Raw genomic sequence first — 24,789 nt, 5'->3', positions numbered from 1 at the left:
ATTATTTGCTGGTTCTCCCTAGTAAATGTCCCATCACCGGCCCATGTATTGCCATTGTGAGGGAAACACAATGTTGGGCTCTTCATGCTTCCCTTTCAACATCTGTTTTGGCCCTGGTTTATTCCCGTTTGACAGATGTGATGAAGAGCCACCATCACTGGCCCATGACCCTCCAGTGAATTCTTGGTTGAGTGGGGGTTACCGTCTCCTCTTCTGGGTTTTTAAGTACTTAACCCATGTTGTCCCCTTCCCCAGCTGCTCTTAGACCAGATATCTCTGCTTCCCGTCCTGCCATTGTTCTGTCTTGTTTTCCTTCACTGGCTGTGCAAAAGGTCACCGGTATTCAAGGACTGATAGAATTTCTTTCAAGGGATTGTACTTCCTTCTGGAGATTAGTGGTGGGTAGCTAGACCACCTCCATCCACAAGGCCATGTTGTTGACAGGAAAGCCTAACATCGCCCATAACTTCTAACTCCTTCCTTTTCTTTCCTCGCAGCCCCCAGCTCACCAGGCTCCATCAAATTCAGTGAGCTCACCACCACCTCCGTGAATGTCTCCTGGGAGCCACCAATTTTCCCTAATGGAATCCTGGAGGGCTACCGACTCATCTATGAACCTTGCATGCCTGTGGATGGTGAGGGTCTTTGAGAACAGGGTCTGGTGTTGTGTGTGCATGTGAAGGTTTATGAATGTGCATGAATTAGTGAGTCAGTTGTGTGTTTGAAGTAGTGAATCGATTAAAACAAGCAAGACTGATAAAACAAGTCTGTCTCGTGTTTCGAATCATGTTACAGTTTTTATCTGGGAATATGTGAAAAGTCCAGTGTCTCAAGGTATTTGAATTTAATAGCAATCTTGTTGTGAACCCTTTCCCAGTACAAAGCAACTAATATGCTATTTATTCTAGGGCTTTTGTTGGCATTGTTTCAAACGGAGCAGTTAGTGGCATGTAGCCTAGACATCTATTCACAGCTCAAGTCCATTTTTATTTTTGGGTTGCCACAGCAGTATAAGAGGGAAGTGCTTTTTTATTTTCTGGACAGACAGTACAATGAATCATGACCATTAGAACTTAATTTCCAAAAACTAACTGTAACCCCAGACCCTTTTAATCTTCAAATTCTGTTTCCTAATCTGAGACGTGTAGGTCAGCTGTGCATACTCAGTAGTAATGGAAAGGCATTCTGCACATGCTCAAATGCCTTTTTTTAATTCTCGGATTGCCAGCTCTAAAAAAACGGTTTCTGGAATGTGTGTTTATCAAGCACTGTGTATTCAATATTCCAGTGTGAAATTTGGTGATAATATTCAGGCATATGTTCTATCCCCCTCTTGCTTAAAAATGAGCTTTCTGGTATCCCCATTTTTCTACTACTTCCCTTTCCTGAAAAAAAGCATTATTTAAAATAAAAATAATAATAGGTCCCAGGCTCAAATGGCTTTACTGTCTTGTACCGCCCCATAAGGTCATATGCCGTTCCATGTATATAATTTTCTGATCAACAAAAACAAATGAATAGGCCACAAGTTTTCACAAAGAATATCCAACTAATATAAAGGAATAGTTGGTTTCACACTCCCACATGCTACTAATGTCAGAATATAATCACAGTTAATGCTGAAACATTATTAACTGACCAAATAAATCCTTCCACATCCATCCATGCATCTGAAGTGCCTCTAACCTAAGGATCTAGCATTAATAAATGCAGTGAAACCATTCCATGGTATTAGGTGCCATTCCTTATCCTGTAAAAACAGCAACATAGACCCATATAAAATACCCAACATATTAAGGTATTTATCTGTGCTGGAAGGAATAAGCAATAATGTAAGCTATAAGAAACTAGGAACTAAGCCTAAGAGAGTTTGGATTTGATAAATTGCAGCAACTTAGCTGCAGGGAAAGTTCTGTGGTTGCAGGTGGCCATTGATGGGGTTGCGTGCCTAATCCCTAAATTCTGCCTCTCTCTCCTGCAGGTGTGAGCAAGATTGTAACAGTGGATGTGAAGGGAAACAGTCCCCTATGGTTGAAAGTCAAAGATCTAGCAGAAGGAGTCACTTACCGGTTCCGAATCCGAGCCAAGACTTTTACGTACGGACCGGAAGTAGAAGCCAATATCACCACTGGGCCAGGAGAAGGTAAACTAAGAGCCAGAGGTGGACAGGGGAAACCTTTATCTGCCACTTCATGTACTTATATATAGATCTTGCACAGTATTGTGAATTGAACTCTTGAGTTTCTCTAGGGAGCAACTGTCCTGGTTGATTGGTGATGTACTAATGATGTACCAAAAAAAAGTGATGTACTATTTAAAGCCACATGGAATCAGCAAACTGGACCTCTGTTGAAAGCATCTACAAACCCACCCTTTGGGGAATGGACATGGTTAGATGGGATTAGCAGTTTTTCTTGCCTAGGGCTTGTATTTAGCGGGAGGGGGGGGAAGGAAATGATTCCTTGGTTACTTGCTCCACAGTCTCGCAGCACGATTTCTGTACTGAAAATGTCTTTCTTGGTTCCCAGGTGCTCCAGGTCCTCCAGGTGAGCCCTTCATCTCCAGGTACGGCTCAGCTATCACAATCCACTGGTCAAGTGGTGACCCTGGGAAAGGTCCTATCACCAGATACGTGATTGAGGCGCGTCCTTCAGGTACCAGCTCTGCGCTCAGTCCACGTCCCCCTTGGCTGACTCAGCCATTAGCAGTCCTAAAGTTGGAACATGGGAGGGGAAAAAACAGCAGTTCCTGATATGGCTGCCTCTGTCCAGTGGACCTTTCAGGATCATGATCCCAAAAGATGAGGCTTCGTTTCCAAACCCAAGATGTGCCCAAAGCATCAGCCTGCCCGAAAGTCAGTGCTTCTGTTATGCAAGTTCTCTCTTCTAATCCCAGATAATCAGGAGATTGGGTTTACCCACTGGTAACTACTCTCTGCAAATGTTCAGAGGCATTGGGTGGTGTCCAACTAAGTCTTATTCAGTGCAGAAACATTGAAACTAATGACCGTGACTAAGTTAGGTCCATTGATTTCACTGGGTCTTCTCTCAGTAAGCCTCAGATGAATGCCACCCATTTTCTCTTAATTATTCTGGCGTATATTGTAGGCTGATCCCATAGCTGTCAACTTTTCCCTTTTCTTGCGAGGAATCCTATTTGGAATAAGGGAATTTCCCTTTTAAAAAAGGGAAACGCTGACAGCTATGGCTGATCCAGTTGTAGCTTGGAAAGGGAAGGGAGGTGCCGTGGTGCAGAGGGGAAAGGGTTGCACTGGGGGACTGTGAGAGTAAGAACCGCCTGCCTTCAGAGACCATAGCTGGTGTTTCCCGCATGAGTACAGCCAAGAAATGCAGGGCACCTGCCTGCCAGTTGATTTAGCATCCATAAGACATTCACCTGTCCTGGCCGCATCTGATGGTGCCTGGAATGGATGTCACCTAGTGAGGTAGAACTCAAAGAGCACTGCAGGGTAGGAGCACAAGTCTTTCAGCACGAGCCTTCGTGGCAATTAACAGGCCCCGTGCCACGCCATCTGCTCTTCCTTGTCCTCTCTCCCTTTTACTCACAGCAGCCTCATTAAAAAGCAAGCCAGAGTCCATTTCAAAGCACTGGAGTGATTTATCCCCTTGCATCTGCCCTGCTCTTGGGCTGCAGGTCCATCAATCATCCTCTCCATTCCCCAGAGGGAGATGGGAGCAGGCAGAATGTTCCACGAGCCACAAGCTTCCTCTTGGGGATGGAGACTCTCCCCCTCTAGTCAATCCCTAAAGGAGCTTACACGTTAGGAGCAAGCAATCTGCCTGCATTGAGCGAAGCAGGTTGTAATCCGCCATCATAAACGACCTCTTGGACACGCGAGGAAATGCACACATACAAGTTGGGAGACCCGGCTCACCCGAGGTTTGCACACTGGGATGTGAGAGCTTGGATATCCAGTCCCTTGTAGCTATTAGGCTACAACCAACGGTGTTAGGACCCAGAGACGTCCTAATTAAGTAATTGCCAAACTCCATGCTGCGTACAGTATGCTAATGTGGTACAAAAGAGCTGTTAAATGTGCCATGAGAAATAAATGTTCTGCAAACCCAAAGTACCCACCCACTGAGGAGGCCGCCCATTGTCTCTTTGGATGAATTACCAACCTGACCTAGTCTCCTCCAAGTCACCCTCTGCCTTTAGGAAAGACCATTCTGCACCATCGCTGCAGCGAATGTTAACAGGGTCAATCAAGCTACTCCTGGTTCAGACAGTGCAGGAGCAGAATCTCCTGCCTTGAGGAGGAAGGCAGTGACTCACAATGGCATTTCCAGGGCGGGGATGGTGGGTCAGGTTGAGAGAGTGTGTAGTAATTCAGATCAACCCAAGGAGCCCACAGTCATGAGAAGCAATGACTCCATTTTATTTGGCCACAGTGTGCACAGAAAAACCTCATCACCCCTCTGTTAGCCTTCCTGTGGTCTTCTCCCATCGTTCTTCTGAGAGTCATGGGGCATGTAGAGATTGCTCCATCTTCACCTGTCCTTTGCCAGCTTGGACGCCGGCAATATAGCCTTGGTCTACGTATGATTTTGATGCTGAGAGGGGGCTGCCTATTTCTGCCAAATTACCATGATGTGCCACAAATGCAAGGTATTTTGTGACACACCCCTAAATTAAAGGTTCCAAAAATATTTTAGCTCATTCAATTGATGTTAATGCTATTACCGACAAGGCTAGTCTTTCCTTTAGGACTACACGGGCTTCAGGTCTACCCAAGAGTCCACCACCACTGTGACCTGCTGTTGTCTTCAGCATACTGTTCAGCAATATGTCCTTGCCACTCTTCTCTGAATCAGAGAGCCTTAGGGATTATAATGTCTCAGGAGTCAATTTAGCCCACCTTCTGGGTTGGCTCCATCATCAGATATGTAGAACTAATTAAAGCCGAAGCTTCCTGGACAGTTATGTACCCGGCATACCTTTTAAAGAACAAGGACATTTTCAGAACAAGTTCCATCAGTCAGCGTCTCTTCAGAGCTGGAATTTCTTTTGCGTTACTTAATAACCTTATACATGCAGTCAAATGTCTGCAAATACATTTTGTATGAGCAGCTTGAGCTTCATTTGACCATGCTTTATTCAAACGTATAAAAAATTAAGGATCACTGGCATGTACATCATGCTAACATAGCAAATAATTACAGTGGTACCCCGCAAGACGAATGCCTCGCTAAACGAAAAACCCGCAAGACGAAAGGGTTTTCCGATTTTTAGAGGCTTCGCAAGACGAATTTCCCTATGGGCTTGCTTCGCAAGACGAAAGCCCATAGGGAAATCTCCTGGGACAGCGGGGAAGTGCAGCGCACCTTCTCCTCTGTTCCCAGACCTGTCCTGAAGGCTTGTGGTGGGAGGTCCGGGAACAGAGGAGAAGGCGCGCAGCGCTTCGCCTCTGTTCCCGGGACTTGCGTGGGAGGAGGGTTTTTCCTCCCCACCGCCAACATTCAGAACAGCATTCTGAATGTTGGCGGTGGGGAGGAAAGCCCTCATCCCACCGCAAGCCTTCAGGACAGGTCCGGGAACAGAGTGGAAGGCGCCCAGCGCTTCTCCTCTGTTCCCGGACCTGTTTTGAAGACTTGCGGTGGGAGGAAGGTTTTCCTCCCCACCGCCAACATTCAGAAGGCTGTTCTGAAGGCTGGCGGTGGGAAGAAGAGCCCTTCTCCCCCGCCAGCCTTCAGAAGAGTTCCCGGAGGGCTGCCTAAGCTGCGGATAGCAGCATGCTGCCCCGCGCAAGGGGCGCTCTTAAGCAGAGCGCCCCTCGCGTGGGGCAGACATTCGCAGCTTGGGGAGCCCTGCAGGAGTTCCCCGCAGGGCTCTACAAGCTGCAGATAGCAGCCTGCTGCCCCTATCCGTAGCTTGCGGATAGCAGCCTGCTACCCCTATCCGCAGCTTGGAGAGCCCTGCGGGGAAGTCCTGCAGGGCACCCCAAGCTGCAGATGTCTGCCTCGCACCGGGCAGCAGGCTGCTATCCGCAGCCTAGGCAGCCCTCCGGGAACTCTTCTGAAGGCTGGCGGCGGGAGAAGGGCTTTTCTTCCCACCGCCAGCCTTCAGAAGGCTGTTCTGAAGGCTGGCGGTGGGGAGAAAAGTCCTTCTCCCCCCGCCAGCCTTCAGAAGAGGTCTGGGGACAGACTGTCCCCGGACCTGGTCTGAAGGCGGTCTCCATAGGAACACATTAATTGATTTTCAATGCATTCCTATGGGAAACCGTGCTTCGCAAGACGAAAAACTCGCAAGAAGAAAAAACTTGCGGAACGAATTAATTTCGTCTTGCGAGGCACCACTGTATGTGAACTTTGCAAATGTCTGAAAATAGGCTGTATCAATTATTGTCATTTTTAGGGAGAGGAAGCAAGGGTTTTCTGTATATATTCAGCATTATGGGTCCCCTCATTCACTTCCCAGGGCGGTGGATATGACTTATTTCCCCATGCTGTGTGTGTGTGTGTGTGTGTGTGTGTGTGTGTTTGCAATGAATTTATAGGCGCATAGACACACATATGCATTTCCTGTTGCAAATTCACTTGGTTTCTCTCTCTCTCTCTCTCTCTCTCTCTCTCTCTCTTTCTCTCTCTCTCTTTCTCTCTCTTCTAGATGAGGGGCTCTGGGATATTCTCATCAAAGACATTCCCAAGGAAGTGACCTCATACACCTTCAGCATGGACATATTGAAGCAAGGTGTCAGCTATGACTTCCGGGTCATTGCTGTCAATGACTACGGCTATGGGACACCCAGCTCTCCCTCCCCATCGGTTTCAGGTAACAGAGGTGAAAGTCTAACACTTCTTCAGGTCAGGGTCACTAAGCCCTGAGCAGAGGCTATAGGAAACAATGTGTGTGGGTGGCCTTTCAGGGAAAGGGTGTCTGATTGCTCCATGCTGCCTGCTGTCTTGCAGCCCAGAAAGCCAATCCTTTCTATGAGGAGTGGTGGTTCCTGGTGGTCATTGCTCTGGTGGGACTCATCTTCATCCTCCTGTTGGTCTTTGTCCTCATCATCCGAGGGCAGAGCAAGAAGTATGCCAAGAAGTCAGACTCAGGTGGGTGCTGACAACATCATATTGTGATGTCCTTTCCCCCTAATTAAGGCTCTTTCCTTTGAGAGTATTGAATACGAACACAGTGGAGAGATTTCGGTAGCAGCTCTGTATCCCATGTGGAGCACAGTAGTGAGTAGGTAGCAGGAAGCGACACCGTACATTCCACTGGTCCAACAGCCTTAGATTTGCTCCTTGTGGCCTTCTTAGCTCCAACCAGGAGATGATACTGCTGCCTGCAGCATCCTAGCTACAAACCTCTTCCCCAAGCCAATGGCCCACCTATGAGAATTTCCACCCACTCTTCTTGGATGTTATATTCTTTTGTTCTCCTTGCATGCCCTGGTCACTATCCCAGCTGGCATGACCAAAGCCCAGGTATTATGAGAACTAGAGTCAAACAACATCTGGAGGGCATCACATCATCAACTACCCCAATCTAAGCTAAGACTCCTGAATTCCCATTACCCAATTAAAATTGAACCAGCTCCCTCCGTCACTTGAGCAGGGTGAGGGAATCTTAAATGCAAAACCTAGCTTTAAGGGTTCTTCAGCTGACTGGGATTTACCCTAAGAACCCCCTCTCTAGTGCCTGCATGTGGTATGTTGGGGGTGGGGTGGGGGATGGAGTCAGTGACCTTGTTGACGCCACTCCAAGCTGACACTTAAAATAAATGGCTTTGTGTCCCAGCCACCGCCAGAGGCAACTGCAGAGGTCACCAGGGCAAGGGAACGCGACTGTGTTTGCTTTGCTCTAATTGTGAGGAAAATCAGCTTTCCTCTTAAATAAGCAAAATGGATGGGAGAAGTGGAGTTTGTGTGGGGTGGCATCTTTGGGAACAACGGCTTGCAACGATTGTTTGCAAGTCACTTTCCTTGTGTGGGTGCACACAGCTGCAGGGAAAGAAGCTTCTGCGTCATCACGCGTGTAGCAGTTTTCAAACACATCTGCATGTGGCAAAAACCATTTTCATGCAATATGGTGCTCACGAGGGGTCCCTGCTCCCCACCCCAATCTTGCAGAACTATGTAGAAAAACTGATGTTTTGAATTGGCCCTTAATCTACAGCCTTAGAGATATACAAAGTCATTTTTTGAACACACTGGGCCATGTGTCCAAAATATCATCTACTCTTGACTGGCAGGTGCTCTCTGATGTCTCAGGCTGGAGCATTTTAGCCCTTGTTGTCAGGAGCTGCCAGGAATTGAACCTGGGAACTTATGCATGCAAAGCATAAGCTTTTCCACTGAGCTATGATCTCTCCCCACCTATGGTCCCACCCCAGAGGCCTTCAGATAGGACTGGGAGGGTGTGTGGCAAAGGCAGAAAGTAATCTTTGCTCTTTTGCTTGGGTGGGAAGAATGCATTTATTTCTTTATTTTAACCCTGCTCTTCAGCTGAAAAAGGGTGTCAAGTCAGCTTACAGTAAGATGCTCCCTGCACTCAAACTCAGGAAAGGAAAGGCAATTGAGGAGGGAGGAGGGGTAAAACAAACACAGGCACAAGTTCTTGGCTACAAAGTTCTTATATGTGTTCATTCTGGCAGGGAGGGATGTAGCAAGCTGTTGCTAGAGGCACCTTCTCTGGCTGGTGGATGGAGCCATGGATTCCTGTTTCCATGATGTTCTTCCAGGGAGGCAGGGACGGGAGCCACCCAGCAGCCCTTGGTCTCCTGGCCAAAGGCCCGGGCCCAGAGGGTGCTTCCCCTCTGCTCTTCAGCCTCTCTGCAACTAACCTCTTAGAAAGCTCTTCTCAGCGCTTGAAACCAAGAGCATATGAACTGCTTCTTCAGTTCAAGCAAATTCTTAACTCACTTTAGCTCCTGTACTGTTCCCACGGAAGATCTCAAAGAGGAAGATAGTCAAGGAACAGTATGTGGATTTTCCCAGAGGTACAGTACAAGATGTGCTTAAAGTGTGTGTGTGTGTGTGTGTGTGTGTGTGTACACACAATGTGGGAGAGTAAGTTTTGCTCCCCTAAAATTACCCTTACAGGAACACCTAATAATCTGTGCCTTTGATGTACTTGGCATAGCCTCAAAAGGCTGTACCTAGCAGTTTATAGAGGTGGAAGCCGGGCACTTATTCACCCAAAGGATTTTTGTGCCCCCTTTTTGTTTCCACGCCATCATTTTTAAATCCTTGAATGGCACCCCCTAAATAAAGTCAGGAAGCCTGAAACAAGCCATTGAGCTTTGTTCTCTCTGGGGCGAGAATTTGGCCGCTGTCTCTTAGCCACTAAGGAATCCTAAGATGATGACGTCTTCTGTCCCCTTGGCTTCCCCCTCACCCCTAGGGAGCAACTCCAAGTCAAATGCCCTTGGCCACGGTGAGATGGTTAGCCTGGATGAGAGCAGCTTTCCTGCTCTGGAGCTGAACAACCGGCGTCTGTCCGTGAAAAATTCCTTCTGCAGGAAGAACGGAATCTACACAAGGTACCAGAGGCTGTGCCCGTATAGTTGCAGAAAGGATTTGGTGTGGGGAGAGGGACCGAATTTGGGAAGGGCAGTTCTGCTCTCCTGCGCTAAACACTTTCCCTTTCTGAACGGAATCTCAGAGCTTCCATGTCTCTCCCGAGGTCCCCGCCAAGACCCAGCCCCGGCTCCCTGCACTACTCGGATGAGGACGTCACCAAATACAACGACCTCATCCCAGCTGAGAGCAGCAGCCTCACGGAGAAGCCCTCGGAAATCTCTGACTCGCAGGTGAGCCAAACGGAAAGGCTGGCAGTGGAGACATTTTTGGTTGAACTAGATTGAGGAGTACTAAGGTTGTTGCAGAATTGCAGCTGCAGAGAGAACGGGTATGGAGCCCCTCCAGCATAGGCCAAGACATTGGAATGGTGAGAGGTTTAGAAGGGCTCCAACTTCCTGTATGTTTATGCCATACATTTAAAGAACATGGCTTACCCCAAAGAATCCTACGAAACTGTAGTTAACCCCCTCAGAGATCTACAGTTCCCCAGCCTCCTTAACAAACTACAGCTCCCAGGATTATTTGGGGAAATCGTATGCTTAGAATGCACTTTAAATATATGGTGAATACAGAGCCAGAATCACTGAGAAAGCATGGTCTTTGCAAGAAGTGCGCACAGCACAAGAGGTACTGCCACGTGACAAAACGACATTGTCAGGTCGCTTTGTCCACAGGAGGCCTCTGTACAAGATCTTTCACTTCACGGAGCTGTCAGAAATGACAAGATTCTGATTACGTTTGCTGCTAGAAGTACCAGGGGTTCCAGGATCAGAAATGGTTTCTCAGAAAAATGGGGGGAAAGAGGCCGGGGGTGGGGGAGAAACGAGTTCTCAGAAAGCTAGGTGGCAGAAGGTGGCGGATATCCATCTAAAATGAAAGAACACAGAAAATTTGCTAGAGTGGGGCCCATACACACTAGGATCTACAGTGGTGCCCCGCAAGACGAATGCCTCGCAAGACGAAAAACTCGCTAGACGAAAGGGTTTTGCGGTTTTTGAGCTGCTTCGCAAGACGAATTTCCCTATGGGCTTGCTTTGCAAGACGAAAACGTATTGCGTTTTTTGCAAGTTTGTTTCCTTTTTCTTAACACCGTTAATACAGTTGCGACTTGACTTCGAGGAGCAACTCATAGAACGCGTTGTGGTAGCCTTTTTTGAGGTTTTTGGTGATTTTTGAAGCTTTTCCAACACTTTTCCGACACCGTGTTTCGCAAGACGAAAAATTCGCTAGACGAAAAAACTCGCAGAATGAATTAATTTCGTCTTGCGAGGCACCACTGTACAATGGATCTACAAAAAACCAGCCTTTTCTTTTTCGGGTGCCAATCATCAGAAAAACAAGTTGCAAGGATGGTTTTCTTCTACCTTCCTTGTTTTTGCAAACTTGATAGCTGTTGGGCTGGGATCCACCACAGTTATTTCCCAACCACAGGGCTCCACCCCAGGCCTTGTACAGATATTAGAGTTTCCCATTTCAAGAGCTGGCAGCTGCCACACTTGTGTGTGTGGTGGTGATACCAAATCCAAATTAAAAGATGCAATTTATTTCTCTATGACAGTGACGGAGGTGGGTGGGAAGGGAACATGGGGGGGGGGGTCAGAGAGGGCTGTTAAAAGAATTTATGGGCCGCAAACAAATGCAAGTCAGGTTCCTATCTTGAGATTTAAATGGGGGGTTGTTGTCCTGTCAGTGGGGTGAAGTAGTAGCATCCTATCAAAAACATTTTGCTTGGTTTTTAAAGCCTGCTGTATCCACATTGCCCAGGCCTTTACCAATGTACTCTGCTTACCCTATTCTCTTCAAGTTTGTGACTGTGAGTACTGGAGGAGTTTTGCAAAGCAGGAAGGAAAATACAGTGGTACCTCGGGTTACATACGCTTCAGGTTACATACGCTTCAGGTTACAGACTCCACTAACCCAGAAATACAGTGGTACCTCGGGTTAAGTACTTAATTCGTTCCGGAGGTCCATACTTAACCTGAAACTGTTCTTAACCTGAAGCACCACTTTAGCTAATGGGGCCTCCTGCTGCTGCTGCGCAGCCGGAGCACAATTTCTGTTCTCATCCTGAAGCAAAGTTCTTAACCTGAAGCACTATTTCTGGGTTAGCGGAGTCTGTAACCTGAAGTGTCTGTAACCTGAAGCGTATGTAACCCGAGGTACCACTGTAGTACCTTGGGTTAAGAACTTTGCTTCAGGATGAGAACAGAAATTGTGCTCAGGCGGCGCAGCGGCAGCAGGAGGCCCCATTATCTAATGTGGTGCTTCAGTTTAAGAACAGTTTCAGGTTAAGAACGGACCTCCGGAATGAATTAAGTACTTAACCCGAGGTACCACTGCACGTCCCCCCTTGACAAATTGCAGAGTGAATTCTCTGAGCAAAGAAACTACCCATGTCCTCAGTCCTGGCTGATTCAACTTACTAGACAGCCAACCCGCCTGAGGCAAATCTGGTGTCTGATCCCTCTACCTCCTTCTGGAGAATGAGGCGGTGATCAGAGGCACCAGCTGGGTGCTAGTAAGGGAGAAGCAGGCAGACATCTGCCCCCCAAAAGTCAAGACTGGGACACATTCAGCTTGTTGCAGCCAGGCCTTTCTTCCCCTTGCCCTGTTGCCAATAGCAACAGGCACTAGCAGTTCTGAGGCTGACAAGAGTTGGCAATCCTGCCAGGCTATAACAAAATGGATCCTTTGTCCTCTCCTTAGAAACAGAACCCTGGCCAAGTGGCCGGGGCACCCTTGGTGCAATTAGGCAGGCAGAGGAATAGCTGCCATGGTGATGTGTCCACGCCGCTAATACAGCTAGGTGCAAATTTCTCCAGGACTGATCATAGGCCCCTGACATAAGAGGGCATGAGGCATGGTTTGTACCCAGCCAGCGCCCAACAGAAGGCTGCAGAAGAGCTGGGTGTTCTGGTAGCTCTGTCAGCGGCCACTGCAAACGGTTGCTCCTCAGAGCTGTCGTGCCAGGCACTAGGATTTCCACAATGCTGCCATGTACCATATGTCCAGCCCAGCAAAGGATTTCATTAATATCTGAGATTTGTAGCTGTACTCGCAGGCAGCTCTTCCAGCAGTCGTAACGAAAGATTCAGGGGTGCCTGGAGGAGCTGCTTTAAAATCGGGCTGTTTTCCCCAAAACGAGAGTTGCCTCTTAATCCGGAGTAAATGTGTTGATGTGAATGAAGATCCTGGCATTCTGTGGTATTGCAAATGCCGCGTGATGTTGGAGGGGATAGTCAATGAGGCCCTGGAATATCTGGGTTTCCCACTGTATCACGGGTGGCAAACCTTCCAGATGTTGGTACTCTACCTCCCATCAGCCCCACCGGCATGCGAATAATGAGATTATGGGAGTTGTAGGCCGGGAACATCTGGAATTCACCATCCCTGCCTGATATACAAGGTGACTGTGAATTGGAATTCACCTATTTTGTCCAAGTGTGATCCTAAAGTTAAGCATATATGAAACTTGTGCTTCCAGAACATGTGAAAGAGTAGAGGGGTGGGGCATCTGAGGCCTAGATGTGCTCAGAGACCTAGTTTTCATCCTTTCTGTGTATACATCTGGCCTTGCTGCTTTATATTGTACCCTTCCTGTCTCTGAAACAATGACCCATCATACTTCTCCTGCCGTCCCCCCACTGTGGAGATGCGTAGCACACAGCTTCAGTTTCCCTCACCTGGGCCTAGTGGAGCCCCCTTCTTTCTCTCAGCAACTTCCTCCACCTCGTGGGTCCCCCCTTCCTCCACCACCATCCCTTGAACCGGTGGAATGAGTACTTCTGAGGAACGGCTAAGAGCTGAACTGAGCTGAAAGCTGCCACTTGATCTCTTCCCTGGCTAGGCTGTGGGTTCTCATGAATGGTCTCTATTGTGCTTCTGCAAATGGAGAAGCTGAATTCAATTAGGGAGAGCAGAGGGAGAGTTGAAGGGAGGAAAATGAGCCAAGTCTGCCCTGTCCTGGCCAGTTCCCCCCCCTCCCTCTACATATTTTTTTTTTAACCAGATGTTCCCATAGATGGAATACTTGGTTACTGGCCGATTACTTTTGGAAGTAGAAAAAGAACGTGTTGCTATAGTGGCTTGAGTTGCTGCACTAGGGATTTTAAAGCCCACCATAATTTCAGGAGTTCCTGAAATCTTAAATTGTCAAACAAAGGGCATGTAAACATCTCATTTATTTATTTCAAATGATGAAACTTTCCCATTATATTGAGTGATGTGAGCTGTAAATGCTGTGTAAAGGAAGTCTTAAAAGTGGAGCATGAGGATGAAGAGAGAACCAACTGCAGGTTATCCCCATGATTTGGCTCATTTCAGCCTCTAAGACTGGCAGTAGAGTTACTGTATGTATCACAGGTGGCAAGCCTTCCAGATGTTGGCATCCCCAAACTCGGCCCTCCAGCTGTTTTGGGACTACAACTACCATCATCCCTAGCTAACAGGACCAGTAGTCAGGGATGGTGGGAATTGTAGTCCCAAAACAGCTGGAGGGCTGAGTTTGGGGGTGCCTGCTGTAAAGAATATGGCTGCCATTATGCTCTGCTAAATTGATTAGCATCATTACTTATCTCCTGTTAAAAGAAATAAGCTAGAGACTGCCCTTTTTGCTGAGCCAGTTCTTTCTTCCTTTCCTGCTTCTCTCATCTCTTCCACCCCTCCCCACTTTTCCTGCTGTCCTCACACTGATCCATAGCCTGTTTATAGTGCAGATAATCCTGAAACATGGAACAATGATTGTATCCCCCACATTTCTGGGAAAGAGAATGCAGAAAGCAAAAAAAGCAGTTTCCTCTTAGTACTGTAACCAAATGACAGAACGCAATGTGTTCATTTAGGATAGTCGGCTTAACCAAAATTGTTTGCAAATTAATCGCATGCAGCAGTTACATCAAGATGAATTTCATCTTTCCTAAATTTAATTGTCAATAACTTTTAGAGATATTGAGGGAAGTAAACTGGCAATCTAATTTAAAAGGAGCTGCCCCTCATTAGAAGGAAAGTATGTCTCTCATATTTCCTTTTCATTCCCCATTAAGGTAACGGTGCGGCTAATATAACAAAAAAGGAAACAACTGTGCCTTTCATGCACAGCTCCATTCAACTTGCTTCTCGCCAGTAAAATTTGCCTTTTCTGAAGTAGAGTGGTACCTTGGTTGTCAGACAAATCAGTTTCTGAACGCCGCAAACCCGGAATTAAGTGTTCCGGTTTGCGAACATTTTTCAGAAGCCGAACGTCTGACGTGGCTTCCGCTTGAGTGCAGGAAGCTGCTGCAGCCAATCAGAAGTCAAATGGTTTCAGGAGTCGAACAGACTTCTGGAACGGATTAAGTTCGAGAACCCAGGGACCACTGTATTTACTCTGATGACTAGAAGGCATATAGTTCAATCCTAAACATGCGTACAGAAGGAAACCCTATTGAGTAAAATGGGACTTAGGGTGGAATTCAATGTTGCATTTCAGCTTGACAGAGGGAATGATTCCCCCCTGTCCTACTCCCTCGAAGCTGTTCTGGGGTTCTCCCAAGCTCCCCAAGAGCCAGTTTCAGAGGGCTTGGGGAAGGAAGGTGGGAAAGCCCTGTTGTGCAAGCAGAGGTCCTTGCACAGACCTTCCATTGGTGAGGCTTGTTAGGTTAATCCTGCCCTGTGTCCAATATAACTGGGTATAGAATTACAACACTTGCATACCTGGGTGGTGTGTGCATGTTCAAGTCTATTCATACAGTAATAACATGCTTCTCAAAATTTGTACATTGATGGATGGATATATTGGTTGGTTGGTTGGTTTCCAACAGTTCCATTCCATGCACACAATACAAAGTATTTCCCAGACGGCTTACAATTTAAAACATTTTTTTTAAAAACCCAATTATTAAAAAGAAGCAAAACTCAAAACAGAGACATAAAAACATAAAAGATCACCACAATGCTAGTGGAACTGATAGACCAAGAGCAGGAATAAAAGTTGCCCAGATTTTTAAAAACACTGCACATTTATGTTTCACAGGGTGCAAAAGAAGGGCTTTGCACCTTTATACAATATGCATGTGTGCTTGGGCCCAGGGTCTTTTGCCTCACCATCCCCACTTCACATAAAAAAATAAAAATGTTCCCGGTTTCATTGAAAATAATCTGGTAACCATACCCTTGGGTCTAATCCAGCAAATATCTTCTAATGTTCTTCTTGTCTTTCCCTTTCCCTCCACAGGGAAGTGACAGTGAGTACGAAGTGGATCAGAACCAGCAGAAAGCCCATTCTTTTGTCAACCATTACATCAGCGACCCAACTTATTACAACTCATGGAGGCGCCAGCAAAAGGGCATCTCCCGGGCTCAGGCCTACAGTTACACAGAGAGTGACTCCGGAGACCCTGACCACTGCCCAATGTCCAACAGCACCAGCACCCAACAGGGCAGCCTCTTCCGACCCAAACCCAGTAGGACTCCAACCCCACAAACCCCAGTCAACCCTCCCAGCCAGCAGAGCACCCTTTACCGACCCCCCAGTAGCCTTGCCCCAGGGTCCAGAGCCCCTATTGCTGGGTTTTCTTCTTTTGTTTGACATTTCTAAAAGAGAGAAGAAAAAAAAGAGAAGAAAATATGGCTAAAGAAGAACAAAATAATGGATATAATAATAATAATAACAATAATGAAGAACATTTCGGGTCCAGAATTATTATTATTTTCAGAGGCAATGAGAAGATCATGTGGGAGACAATCAGTCATAGTTGAGTTTGGAATCATTGACTGCTGCTGCTTCTAGTATTGCACAGTGCTCTTCAAAGGAACTACCTGTTTGCAAACATACACCTGGAGCAGGACAGGAGATGTGCCTGTTTTCAGGCCTAGAGTTGAAGGAAGGAAGAAAGAAAGGCAACAGGGTAAAAGATTGGGAGCCCCAAAGCTAAGACAATGTTTGGTGTTGCAGACCACCTTCTTGCAGATCAACGTTCTAGGCAGGCAAAGAAGTAGGGAATTGATGTTTTTCAGAATAGTCTCTCTGGGTTTGATTTTGATTTTTTTATTTTTGTTCACCAACCAAAGCTCGGAGGGGAACGGGTTAGGGCTCCACAAGCTGTAAATATGAGCCACTTGGACTGCTGCAGCCAGTGCTCCAAGGAGCTCAATGGCAGCACCTAGTAGCGTGCTGTCCATAGGAACATGTTCTCAGTAACTAGCAACTGGCCAATGAGAGAGAGGCAGACTCAAGAAGACCCACCCACTGCGATGCCATGATGGTTCTTTGGGGGAGCGGCAACAAATGCCGAAGAGGAATCCCAGTCCCTGAAGCTTTCTTGAATGGACTATAGAGGATTAGGCTGAGCGACCACCACCTATGTTCAGACCAGCTTTGCCTCCACTTTGCTCTTCCACTCACCTCCGGAACAGAAGTTAGCCGAGCTGAAAAGCGCTGGCCAGAGACAGTGTGGTTTCTTTTTATGCATTTTGGTTTGAGGATAGGAGAGTACGTTTGAGAATCCTTGGGTGGAAGCTGTAGAATTCAAAGGAATCAATGCATTGTCACTTGGCAGGAAAGAGATGCTGTCCGTATCAGCTCGGTGGAAAGCGCTCTCCCCCTGGCTTTGTCGGAGAGCTGAGCACCTGCAGCCAAACCAAGCCGCGAGGCAGAATCCATCCCACATGGTTGGATAGTCTCTCAGCGCCCTGATTTCTTCTCAGTTCCCCTTTTTCCCCATTCACTTCATTGGACAGGGAGAGGGCAAGGGGGAAGCCCCCATCCAATCTAAGTGCAATTCGAGGGGGCGTTCAGGGAAAAGGAGATAAACTTGATATAATATAAATGCTGCACAGCCCCTTGGTACTGGCTTTAGAATGGACAACCTCAAGAGGCTGAACTGATGCCTCATTGCAGCGTTTTCTCTCCTCCTCCTGGTATCAAAACTAAACTTTCTCCTTAGTTCCATAGAAAAGGAGAGTTTGTCCCCAATTCCCCTTTTATATAGGTTTTTTATTATTATTATTATTCACAGCACACAAACATTTAAGGTGGGGAGAGGGAATCGGAACAGAGTGGGGAGTGTTGAGGAAGTGATGCATTGAAAGTGATTGTCTATCCCTCTCCCTGTCTCTCTTTGTTTTGCTATCTTTTCGAATTCTGTTTTAGCACAAGGGTTATGGGGGAGGCAGGTGGGAAATTATGTTTTGTTTCTTTTTGGCCTAGCAGAATACACACATGCACACACACACAGAGTGCCTACTGAGCCCCAAGATCTGCAGTGGCCATCTCCCCCAACACCCACAACAGAGTTGTGGGCTAGAGCAGGGCTGGGGGTCCTGTTGCCCTCCCAATGTTGTTGGTCCACAGCTCCCCTTTGGCCTCAGGCAGTATGGCCCAGTGATCGGGGATGATGGGAGTTTGAGTAGTCCAACAACACTGGAGTGCTACAGGTTCCCACTCGCCAGGATAGAGCAGACAGAGCTCAGGAACAGTGGCTGAGCAGGTGGGGGAGAGAGGAAAAAAGAAAATATGAGCATTATGCTCTAGCTGGGTTACCTTCTTTCCTGGAAGTACTAGGGATATAGCTATTTCCATTATAACCCCTTCACCCCATGCCTTTATTTGCACATTGTTTTCAAAGCCTGGTTTACAAAGAATTGAACCTGGCACATAGGGTCCTTTTAATAAAGAATCAAAATGCAAATCATACAATTTGTGGGGTTGTTTTGTTTGCTCGTTGTTTCTACTCTGCTTCTTACAAGAGTGATCTTGTCGTGATTTAACAGTTGATTTGTGAAGTACACTCTTCAACAGGAATGGTTGCAAACCGTTGGAGCTGTCAACCCAAAGGAGCAAGCCATGAAGTTGTTTGATGATTATGGTAAAAGCATCCTTGGGCTGTCGTTTGGTGCCATAGGAGTCAGCGACCTAACTTAATTCAAAAGAAGGTCAAACAAGCTCATGACAGTATACTTATACCACTAATAGTATTAATGACAGGCAGATCAGCCATTCCCTCAGCTCATGTCAGTCCACCCCTGAACCCTCTATGCTTTATCAAAGTTTTGATTGAACAGAGCTGTGGCACTTGCCATGTCCTTCCTTAGCGCATCTATCAGAGACATCGGGCTAGATGAATTTAATTTTGAACTAATTTCAATACTTGCACAGTCTGTTTCAGGACTGGAAACACTAATAAAAATACAGCCTTGAGTTCTAAGCAAACCAAGGCAGTTGTCTGCTGGGAATATGAAGCAATAGCTTAGAGAGGTCTGGGATATGCATGGCTTGCAACAAGCCATATATCCATATTGATCATTATTTAATTCCCCATTACATCTAGCAAAACAGGACCTTAAATCTGTTCTGTTTTCATGCAAGCAAATGTGTGCTTTGTTTCCATGTACTGGTTTATTTAGAGAAGGCACCAGAATCAACGTATCTCAATTCCCTGCACAATTAAAAATCTAAAAGAGCTGAGAGATGACAACAGCCACCAACTTTATTATCACTCATGCTTAGTACCTTGATGTTTTAATGAGATAATTTCCAGGTGGATTTCCAATATACCATAAAGAGTGTAAAGTTATTGCATGGAATCAAAGTTATCTTTCTTCAAGGTTACAACTTCTGTTGTGGAGAAATCTCAACAAACTCATTCACTATCTGTATTTTTTCATGGATTATTTCCTAATACCACTCTTCTGTTATCAGTCCTCTGAATATCCGTTTCCCTCACAATTAAAAGGGGTAGAGAGCATCTGTCAAGTACCAAAGGGAAGGAGCAATGCTGATGGTGCAAGGACCCATGCCATTCAGGTGACCCAACATGGTCACATAAGGATCAAGGCTAATGGAATTCAAAATCGAGAGACAAGGTCAAAATATTTTAGCATGGCTCGCTGCATATTGTAGCTCAGCAGTGGGGAATCTTCAGTCTGTGGGCCCAATTAGGCCATGCCCACTGCCCTACACCTGACATCATACATGTCAGGTATGGGGCCGGTAAAGACTTAGCTGGACCAAAATAGCTCAGGCGGTAGAGCACCAAACTCTTGATCTCAGTGTTGTGGGTTCAAGCCCCACATTGGGCAAAAGATTCCTGCATTGCGGGGGGGGGGGGCGTGTCTAGATGGCCCTTCTATGAAAAGGGGCATTACAAGTGTGATAGTACAGTGGTTCCCTGCTCCAGTATGTTCCTGTGAAGACAGGAACGTATTGACCAAACAATGTACAAAACTCCTCATCAAAGTGTGTGAGAGCATCCTTCAGTCAATGCACCTTAGCCACAAAATGTGCATACCACTGAGAGTCTTCTTTTAGAGATTGGTGGTTAACTACAGGGCCGGATGAGTACATCCATTTGGTCCACTGCCAAAGAGGAGTGAGCTGGAGTTGTTGCTGAGAGTACCCTGACTACTAAGCAACTGTAACTGTATGTCAATATCAGCTTGTAGTGCAGAATCACTTGAGCGTGGGAAAACCTTCTTTTTAATGTCTTTGTAGTTAAGTTTTTAGTGGCTGGAGATAAAGGAAAACTGATGTCAGGCAACTTCTGAAGGGTCAAATGCCTCCAGTTCAAGCCTGAGATCTTGGCAGCTGTGAAATCAGAGAGTAACTACACTGATAGTCATGACTGTGGCCAAGCAGGCCATTATATTTTGGGGAAAGATGGGGAAGTCAGAGAGAGCGGGGATGGGGCCCCTGTGGCCCTCTGGATGCCATTGGACTTAAACTCCCATCACAATAAGAACACAAGTAGAGACATGCTGGATGACCAAAGGCCTATCTTGCCAAGTATCCTGTTCTCACAGTGGCCATAGTCAACCAGGGGCCATATTGGCTTGGGCCGATGAGAGCTGGAAACCAATGGCATCTAGAGTGTGGCAGTTCCCTCCTCCTCTGCCACAGATGATGCTGCACCCATGTGCATGGGTGTAACCGCTGCCCCACCCTTAAATCAAGTGAGTAGATAAAAATACTTAACTAAAAGTAGAAATAATCAGAATATTTGAAATTGAAATGCTCAATGAGGTTACTTGTATCGTGGAGCGGTTATTCAGTACCTAAGGCTTAAGTCAGCGGTGGCTAAACTTGGCCCTCCAGATGTTTTGGGACTACAACTCCCATCATCCCTAGCTAACAGGACCAGTGGTCAGGGATGATGGGAATTGTAGTCCCAAAACAGCTGGAGGGCCAAGTTTGGCCACCACTGCCTAGAAACTCGCTATAAGTTTGAGAACCAAAGTACCACTGTATATAGAAATGAGCAAACCAGTGATATTTTACAGTAGCAGGCGGGCCGATTACTTACATCAAAGGAGCCTACACAACACAAAACACTGTTGCTGTAGGTAGGTTTTATTTTATTTGTTTTTTATCTTATATTTTGGAAATGTACAGACAGGGTTTTCCCCCCTTTAAATTCTTTGGGGGGCCCCAAGAGAGTGGGGCCCTAAGCTATAGCTTGTTTAGCTTATACGTAAATCTGGCACTGCGAGTCATGGCTTGACCTCTACAGCAGAGCTTCCCCAATGCCTTGGACCACCGGTGGTCTACCGCGAGCTTTCTGCTGCTGATGGTCCTCCAAAGAGCAGCAGCAGCAGCTCCCTCCTAAGAAGCCTGGGCTTTGTTGAGACGGGAGAGGGGAGCTCCTCAGCTGCTACCAGTGCAACCCCCCCTTGGCTCCTTCGGGGCCTTTCAGCTGCAATAGCCACAAGAGGCAGGGAGCTAGCGAGCTCGTCGAGAAGGACGCCACTTTCTGGCGGCCTTTCCCGCGCTTTCTCCTCCATGTTTGCGTCTGCGTGCCAAGGGTCTTTTCCAGTCACGGCGCGCTTGGTCCAGGGTGCTTTTACTTTCCCACCCTCCCTCAACTGCTGCCGAGCCCCTCTTATGCCTTCCAAGTTTCCTTTGCCCCCCCTCATTTAAATACCTCCGCGCCCTCCCCGTTTGAAGCAGAAGTCTCTTGTTTTCCTTCAACAGCCATCCTGGACGGCTGGCATCGTCGAGGCCCCCAGGTAAGGGCAAAGCCAGGCCGCGGATCCGCGAGGTTTGCTTGCAAGAAGCTGCCGAGCCGAGGCTGCAACTTTCTGCACCTCTGCCATTAGTTTTGGCGGGCGGGCGGGGGGCGGGTTGCTTGTGAGTAAATAGGCAGGGGGAGGTTTGGAGAGAAAGGGTGAAGGGGCAGAACAGGAAATGAGGGATTTGGGTCGATAAAGGAGATCGCGGCATCTGTGGAAAGCTTTGAGCACAAGCCTTGTCAGCCTATTCCCCACCAACCCTCCTTAAACAGATGACTTGCCTTTTGCAACCAATCCTACCTACACACACAAATCCCTCAGTAAATTCCCTCAATTTCTTGTTCCATGCATCCAGTGCCCGATTTATGTATAAGCTAAACAAGCTATAGCTTAGGGCCCCACTCTCTTGGGGGCCCAAAAAAAATTTAAAGGGGAAAAAACCTGGATGTACATTTCCAAAATAAAAGATAAAACCTACCTACAGCAACAGTGTTTTGTGTTGTGTAGGTTCCTATGATGTAAGTAATGGGCCCCCCTGCCTGCTAGCCTGCTCCCTAAAATATTCAACACAAAAAACAGCAACAATTTGTTGTTGACAAAGGACAGCTGGACATATAAAGGGCCCCATTACCTTCAGTAGCTTAGGGCCTCATCAAACCTAAATCCGGCCCTGCATGTATCCATTGCATTATGTGTGTGTGTGTGTGTGTATTTTGTTGCAGCTTTTATTTTTTTATCTATTGAATTACAATTTGAATTCAAAATTGTAATGTAATAAAATGCAATTGAAAATCATACAGCATCTAGCACAGTGCATTGAAATTTTCTGCAAAAGGCAGAAAAACCATTAAGTGGTCCCTCCAGAGTCCCAGCAATTTTCAAGTGATCCATTAGGTGGTTATGTGGAGTAGTTTAGGAACCCCTGTTCCAGAAGGTTAATTGATGGCTTTCATGTGTGAACAAGCCATCAGACACTGAACAGGTAGAACATTTGTGTTTCCTTAGACACACGGGGTTTCAATGGAATCAATCCATACATTCATACACAGAAATCATGTGCTTACGTGCATGTATGAACCAGCCTATATGAGCGTTTTCTCTGACACAGTATTGTTTGGTTATACTTTGTGAGCAGCAGAAGTTGCCCTCTTGATAATTCCACACACACTCAGATGGGAAACTCAGGAAATAAGTTCCCAGAAATAGAAGTTAAAACTCATCTGCTTACTCAAGCAATGGGTGGAGAAAGCCCAACAGCTGGCTGTCTTGTATTTTCACTTGTGTAGCCCTCCATCTTCTTCCCACTAGTGTAAAAAGGGCTATATTAATAAAGCTAATTCCATACATTATAGGGCACAGCCCTCTATTCTAATATCTGCCCCATCATTAAGCACCAGCATTATTAGCAAGAGGTTATTGAGAGGGGAAAGTGGCCAGCTGGCACCCTGCAGACTAGGATTTAATTAACCATTTATGTGAGGATGGGGCCTCTTGCTTGGATAATGTGGCTGCTCACTTGAAAGGGATTAACTCAGAGCCAGGGAATAGGTAATATAGGCTTCTCTTGAGCAGCTGCCTTGGTGACTGGTAATTTAATTGGCGAGTCTGAAACCCATTAAAGAGAGGAGCATTGAAAAGCAGGGCGGAAGGGTCAGGGACACTCCGTCCTTGGGAAAGGGTCAAAGCCAAGGGAAGACCTTGACCTGCTCTAAGGGAGGAAGTTCCCAGAGCTAGAAATGAAGATTTAAGAAGGGTGTGTGTGACTGTAGGTGAAGAAACAGCACAGAAGTTGTCGGCAGTAGGATCAAGAAGATGCTTGCAGGCAGTGGTAACTGGTGCCTATTGGGACTTGTAGGGTGAAAGCTGGAGATGTCCAGAGTAGGTAGAGCCAGAGCCAAAAACAGGCACAGCCAACTAATTCTATTTTTGCCCCCACCACCCTCCTTGCTGAGTTCTACAGCAGCGACATTGAGACTGAGAAGCAAAAAGTGCCAGCTAGTGCCACCCCCAGACTGCTTGTAGCACCTAGTTTAGACAATCCTATCCAGCTGTGTTGATGTGTTTCAACCTTAGTGTTTTTTATATTTATTGTAAACTGCTTAGAAGTTTTACTACCATCAAGCAGTATGCAAACTGTGCTACGTAAGCAAGTAAATTTTGCCTTAATAGACCAGCTTCCCCTGCTTTTGCAGGTATTGCAGGCTTTGGGGGAAGGGCCTTAGCTCTCCTCTACTTAACCCCACCCACTTAACATCATTCCTCTCCCACCTGTGGCTCAGCTCCTGTGTTAAAGTGGCCCCTTTCTTTCCTGGTTGCCTTAGTTAAGTCCTGTTACATGGAAGCCAAAGCAGATGCAAAACACAAGTGAGCAGCTGCGGTTCTTAATAAAGGGAGAGTGCTGGTTGAGCATCTGTTGATGTTCACAGTGGGGAGCAGAGATTTCTCAAAGCCTTTTCGCCTGTGTCTTGGCCATACTGGGCATTATAGGAGAAGTGGAGAACACTCTTCCCTCCAGATTTTGTTGGACTCGGCCTTCCATCGGCCCCAGCTCCAATGGTCAGGGTCAGGATGATGGAGAAATGTAGAGCAAAAACTTATGGAGGGCCACAGGTTCCCCAGCCCTGTGGCGTGAAGAGACATGTGGGTGTTGTCAATTCTCTTCTTCCCTCAAGTATTATTCTTACAATGTTTCTCCAGTGTTTCTCCTTATTGCTTTTAAACTGCTTGAAACCATTTTCCTGCCAGCTGCCATTTTATTACCTTTTTAGTATTGTGTTGTAGCATTTTAAATAGAAGTTCAGTATGCCCAAAGACTTCAGTGTATTTTCATATTGGGTGGGGAGGACTATGCACATATGTGAACACGTGCAAAACAGTAGTTCAGCTGTAATTTCTGGTGTATTAATGCCATATGGCGCGCACATACACACGGCTTGCTTGTGAAGGAGTGGCCCTTTTGTGTTTCAAAACCCCACAGACATTTGCATGATGGATAAACATAGACATCTACCCCAGTTTGCATTTCACAGAATCACAGAGTCGGAAGGGGAACTGAGGATCATCTAGTCCAGGGGTAGTCAACCTACTGCCCACTAATGCCTCTTTCTTGCTGGTAAAATTTCCTTACAGCCCACCAGTGCTCAATGGAAGGAAGGTTCAGCTTGTGACGTAGAACCCACCCCACCGCCCACCTAGAATCCTAAAACGCCCACTAGCGGGTGGTGAGGACCAGGTTGACAACCCCTGATCTCTTCCAACCCCCTGC

At 46.7% G+C, this 24,789-nt stretch overlaps 2 protein-coding genes across 9 annotated transcripts in view; both read left to right on the top strand.

Annotated features, from left to right (window-relative positions):
- The window catches only part of SDK2 (sidekick cell adhesion molecule 2), a 342,544-nt gene extending 324,336 nt beyond the window's left edge, over nt 1-18,208 (top strand). For 3 of the 8 annotated variants that reach the window (XM_082212331.1, XM_082212333.1, XM_082212330.1), the window contains 9 exons: nt 498-635; nt 1,982-2,143; nt 2,529-2,654; nt 6,628-6,792; nt 6,930-7,070; nt 8,888-8,959; nt 9,364-9,502; nt 9,625-9,772; nt 15,754-18,208. In XM_082212331.1, coding sequence (XP_082068457.1) covers nt 498-635; nt 1,982-2,143; nt 2,529-2,654; nt 6,628-6,792; nt 6,930-7,070; nt 8,888-8,959; nt 9,364-9,502; nt 9,625-9,772; nt 15,754-16,107 — 1,445 coding nt within the window. In that variant the 3' untranslated portion in view covers nt 16,108-18,208. The remainder of the gene's footprint in view (nt 1-497; nt 636-1,981; nt 2,144-2,528; nt 2,655-6,627; nt 6,793-6,929; nt 7,071-8,887; nt 8,960-9,363; nt 9,503-9,624; nt 9,773-15,753) is intronic. The other 5 variants (XM_082212337.1, XM_082212336.1, XM_082212335.1 and 2 more) reach the window with 3 other exon arrangements.
- Nucleotides 18,209-21,340: 3,132 nt separating this feature from the next.
- CDC42EP4 (CDC42 effector protein 4) overlaps nt 21,341-24,789 on the top strand; it is a 44,155-nt gene continuing 40,706 nt past the window's right edge. Inside the window, exon 1 of the mRNA XM_082212768.1 lies at nt 21,341-21,521. The gene's annotated coding sequence lies outside the window, so the exon portion shown is untranslated. The remainder of the gene's footprint in view (nt 21,522-24,789) is intronic.

Source organism: Podarcis vaucheri (assembly GCF_965113315.1).
Source record: "Podarcis vaucheri genome assembly, chromosome: 2".
NCBI classification, from domain to species: domain Eukaryota; kingdom Metazoa; phylum Chordata; class Lepidosauria; order Squamata; family Lacertidae; genus Podarcis; species Podarcis vaucheri.
Note: the sequence above shows the minus strand (reverse complement) of the source record. Positions and strands in the feature narration are given on the sequence as shown.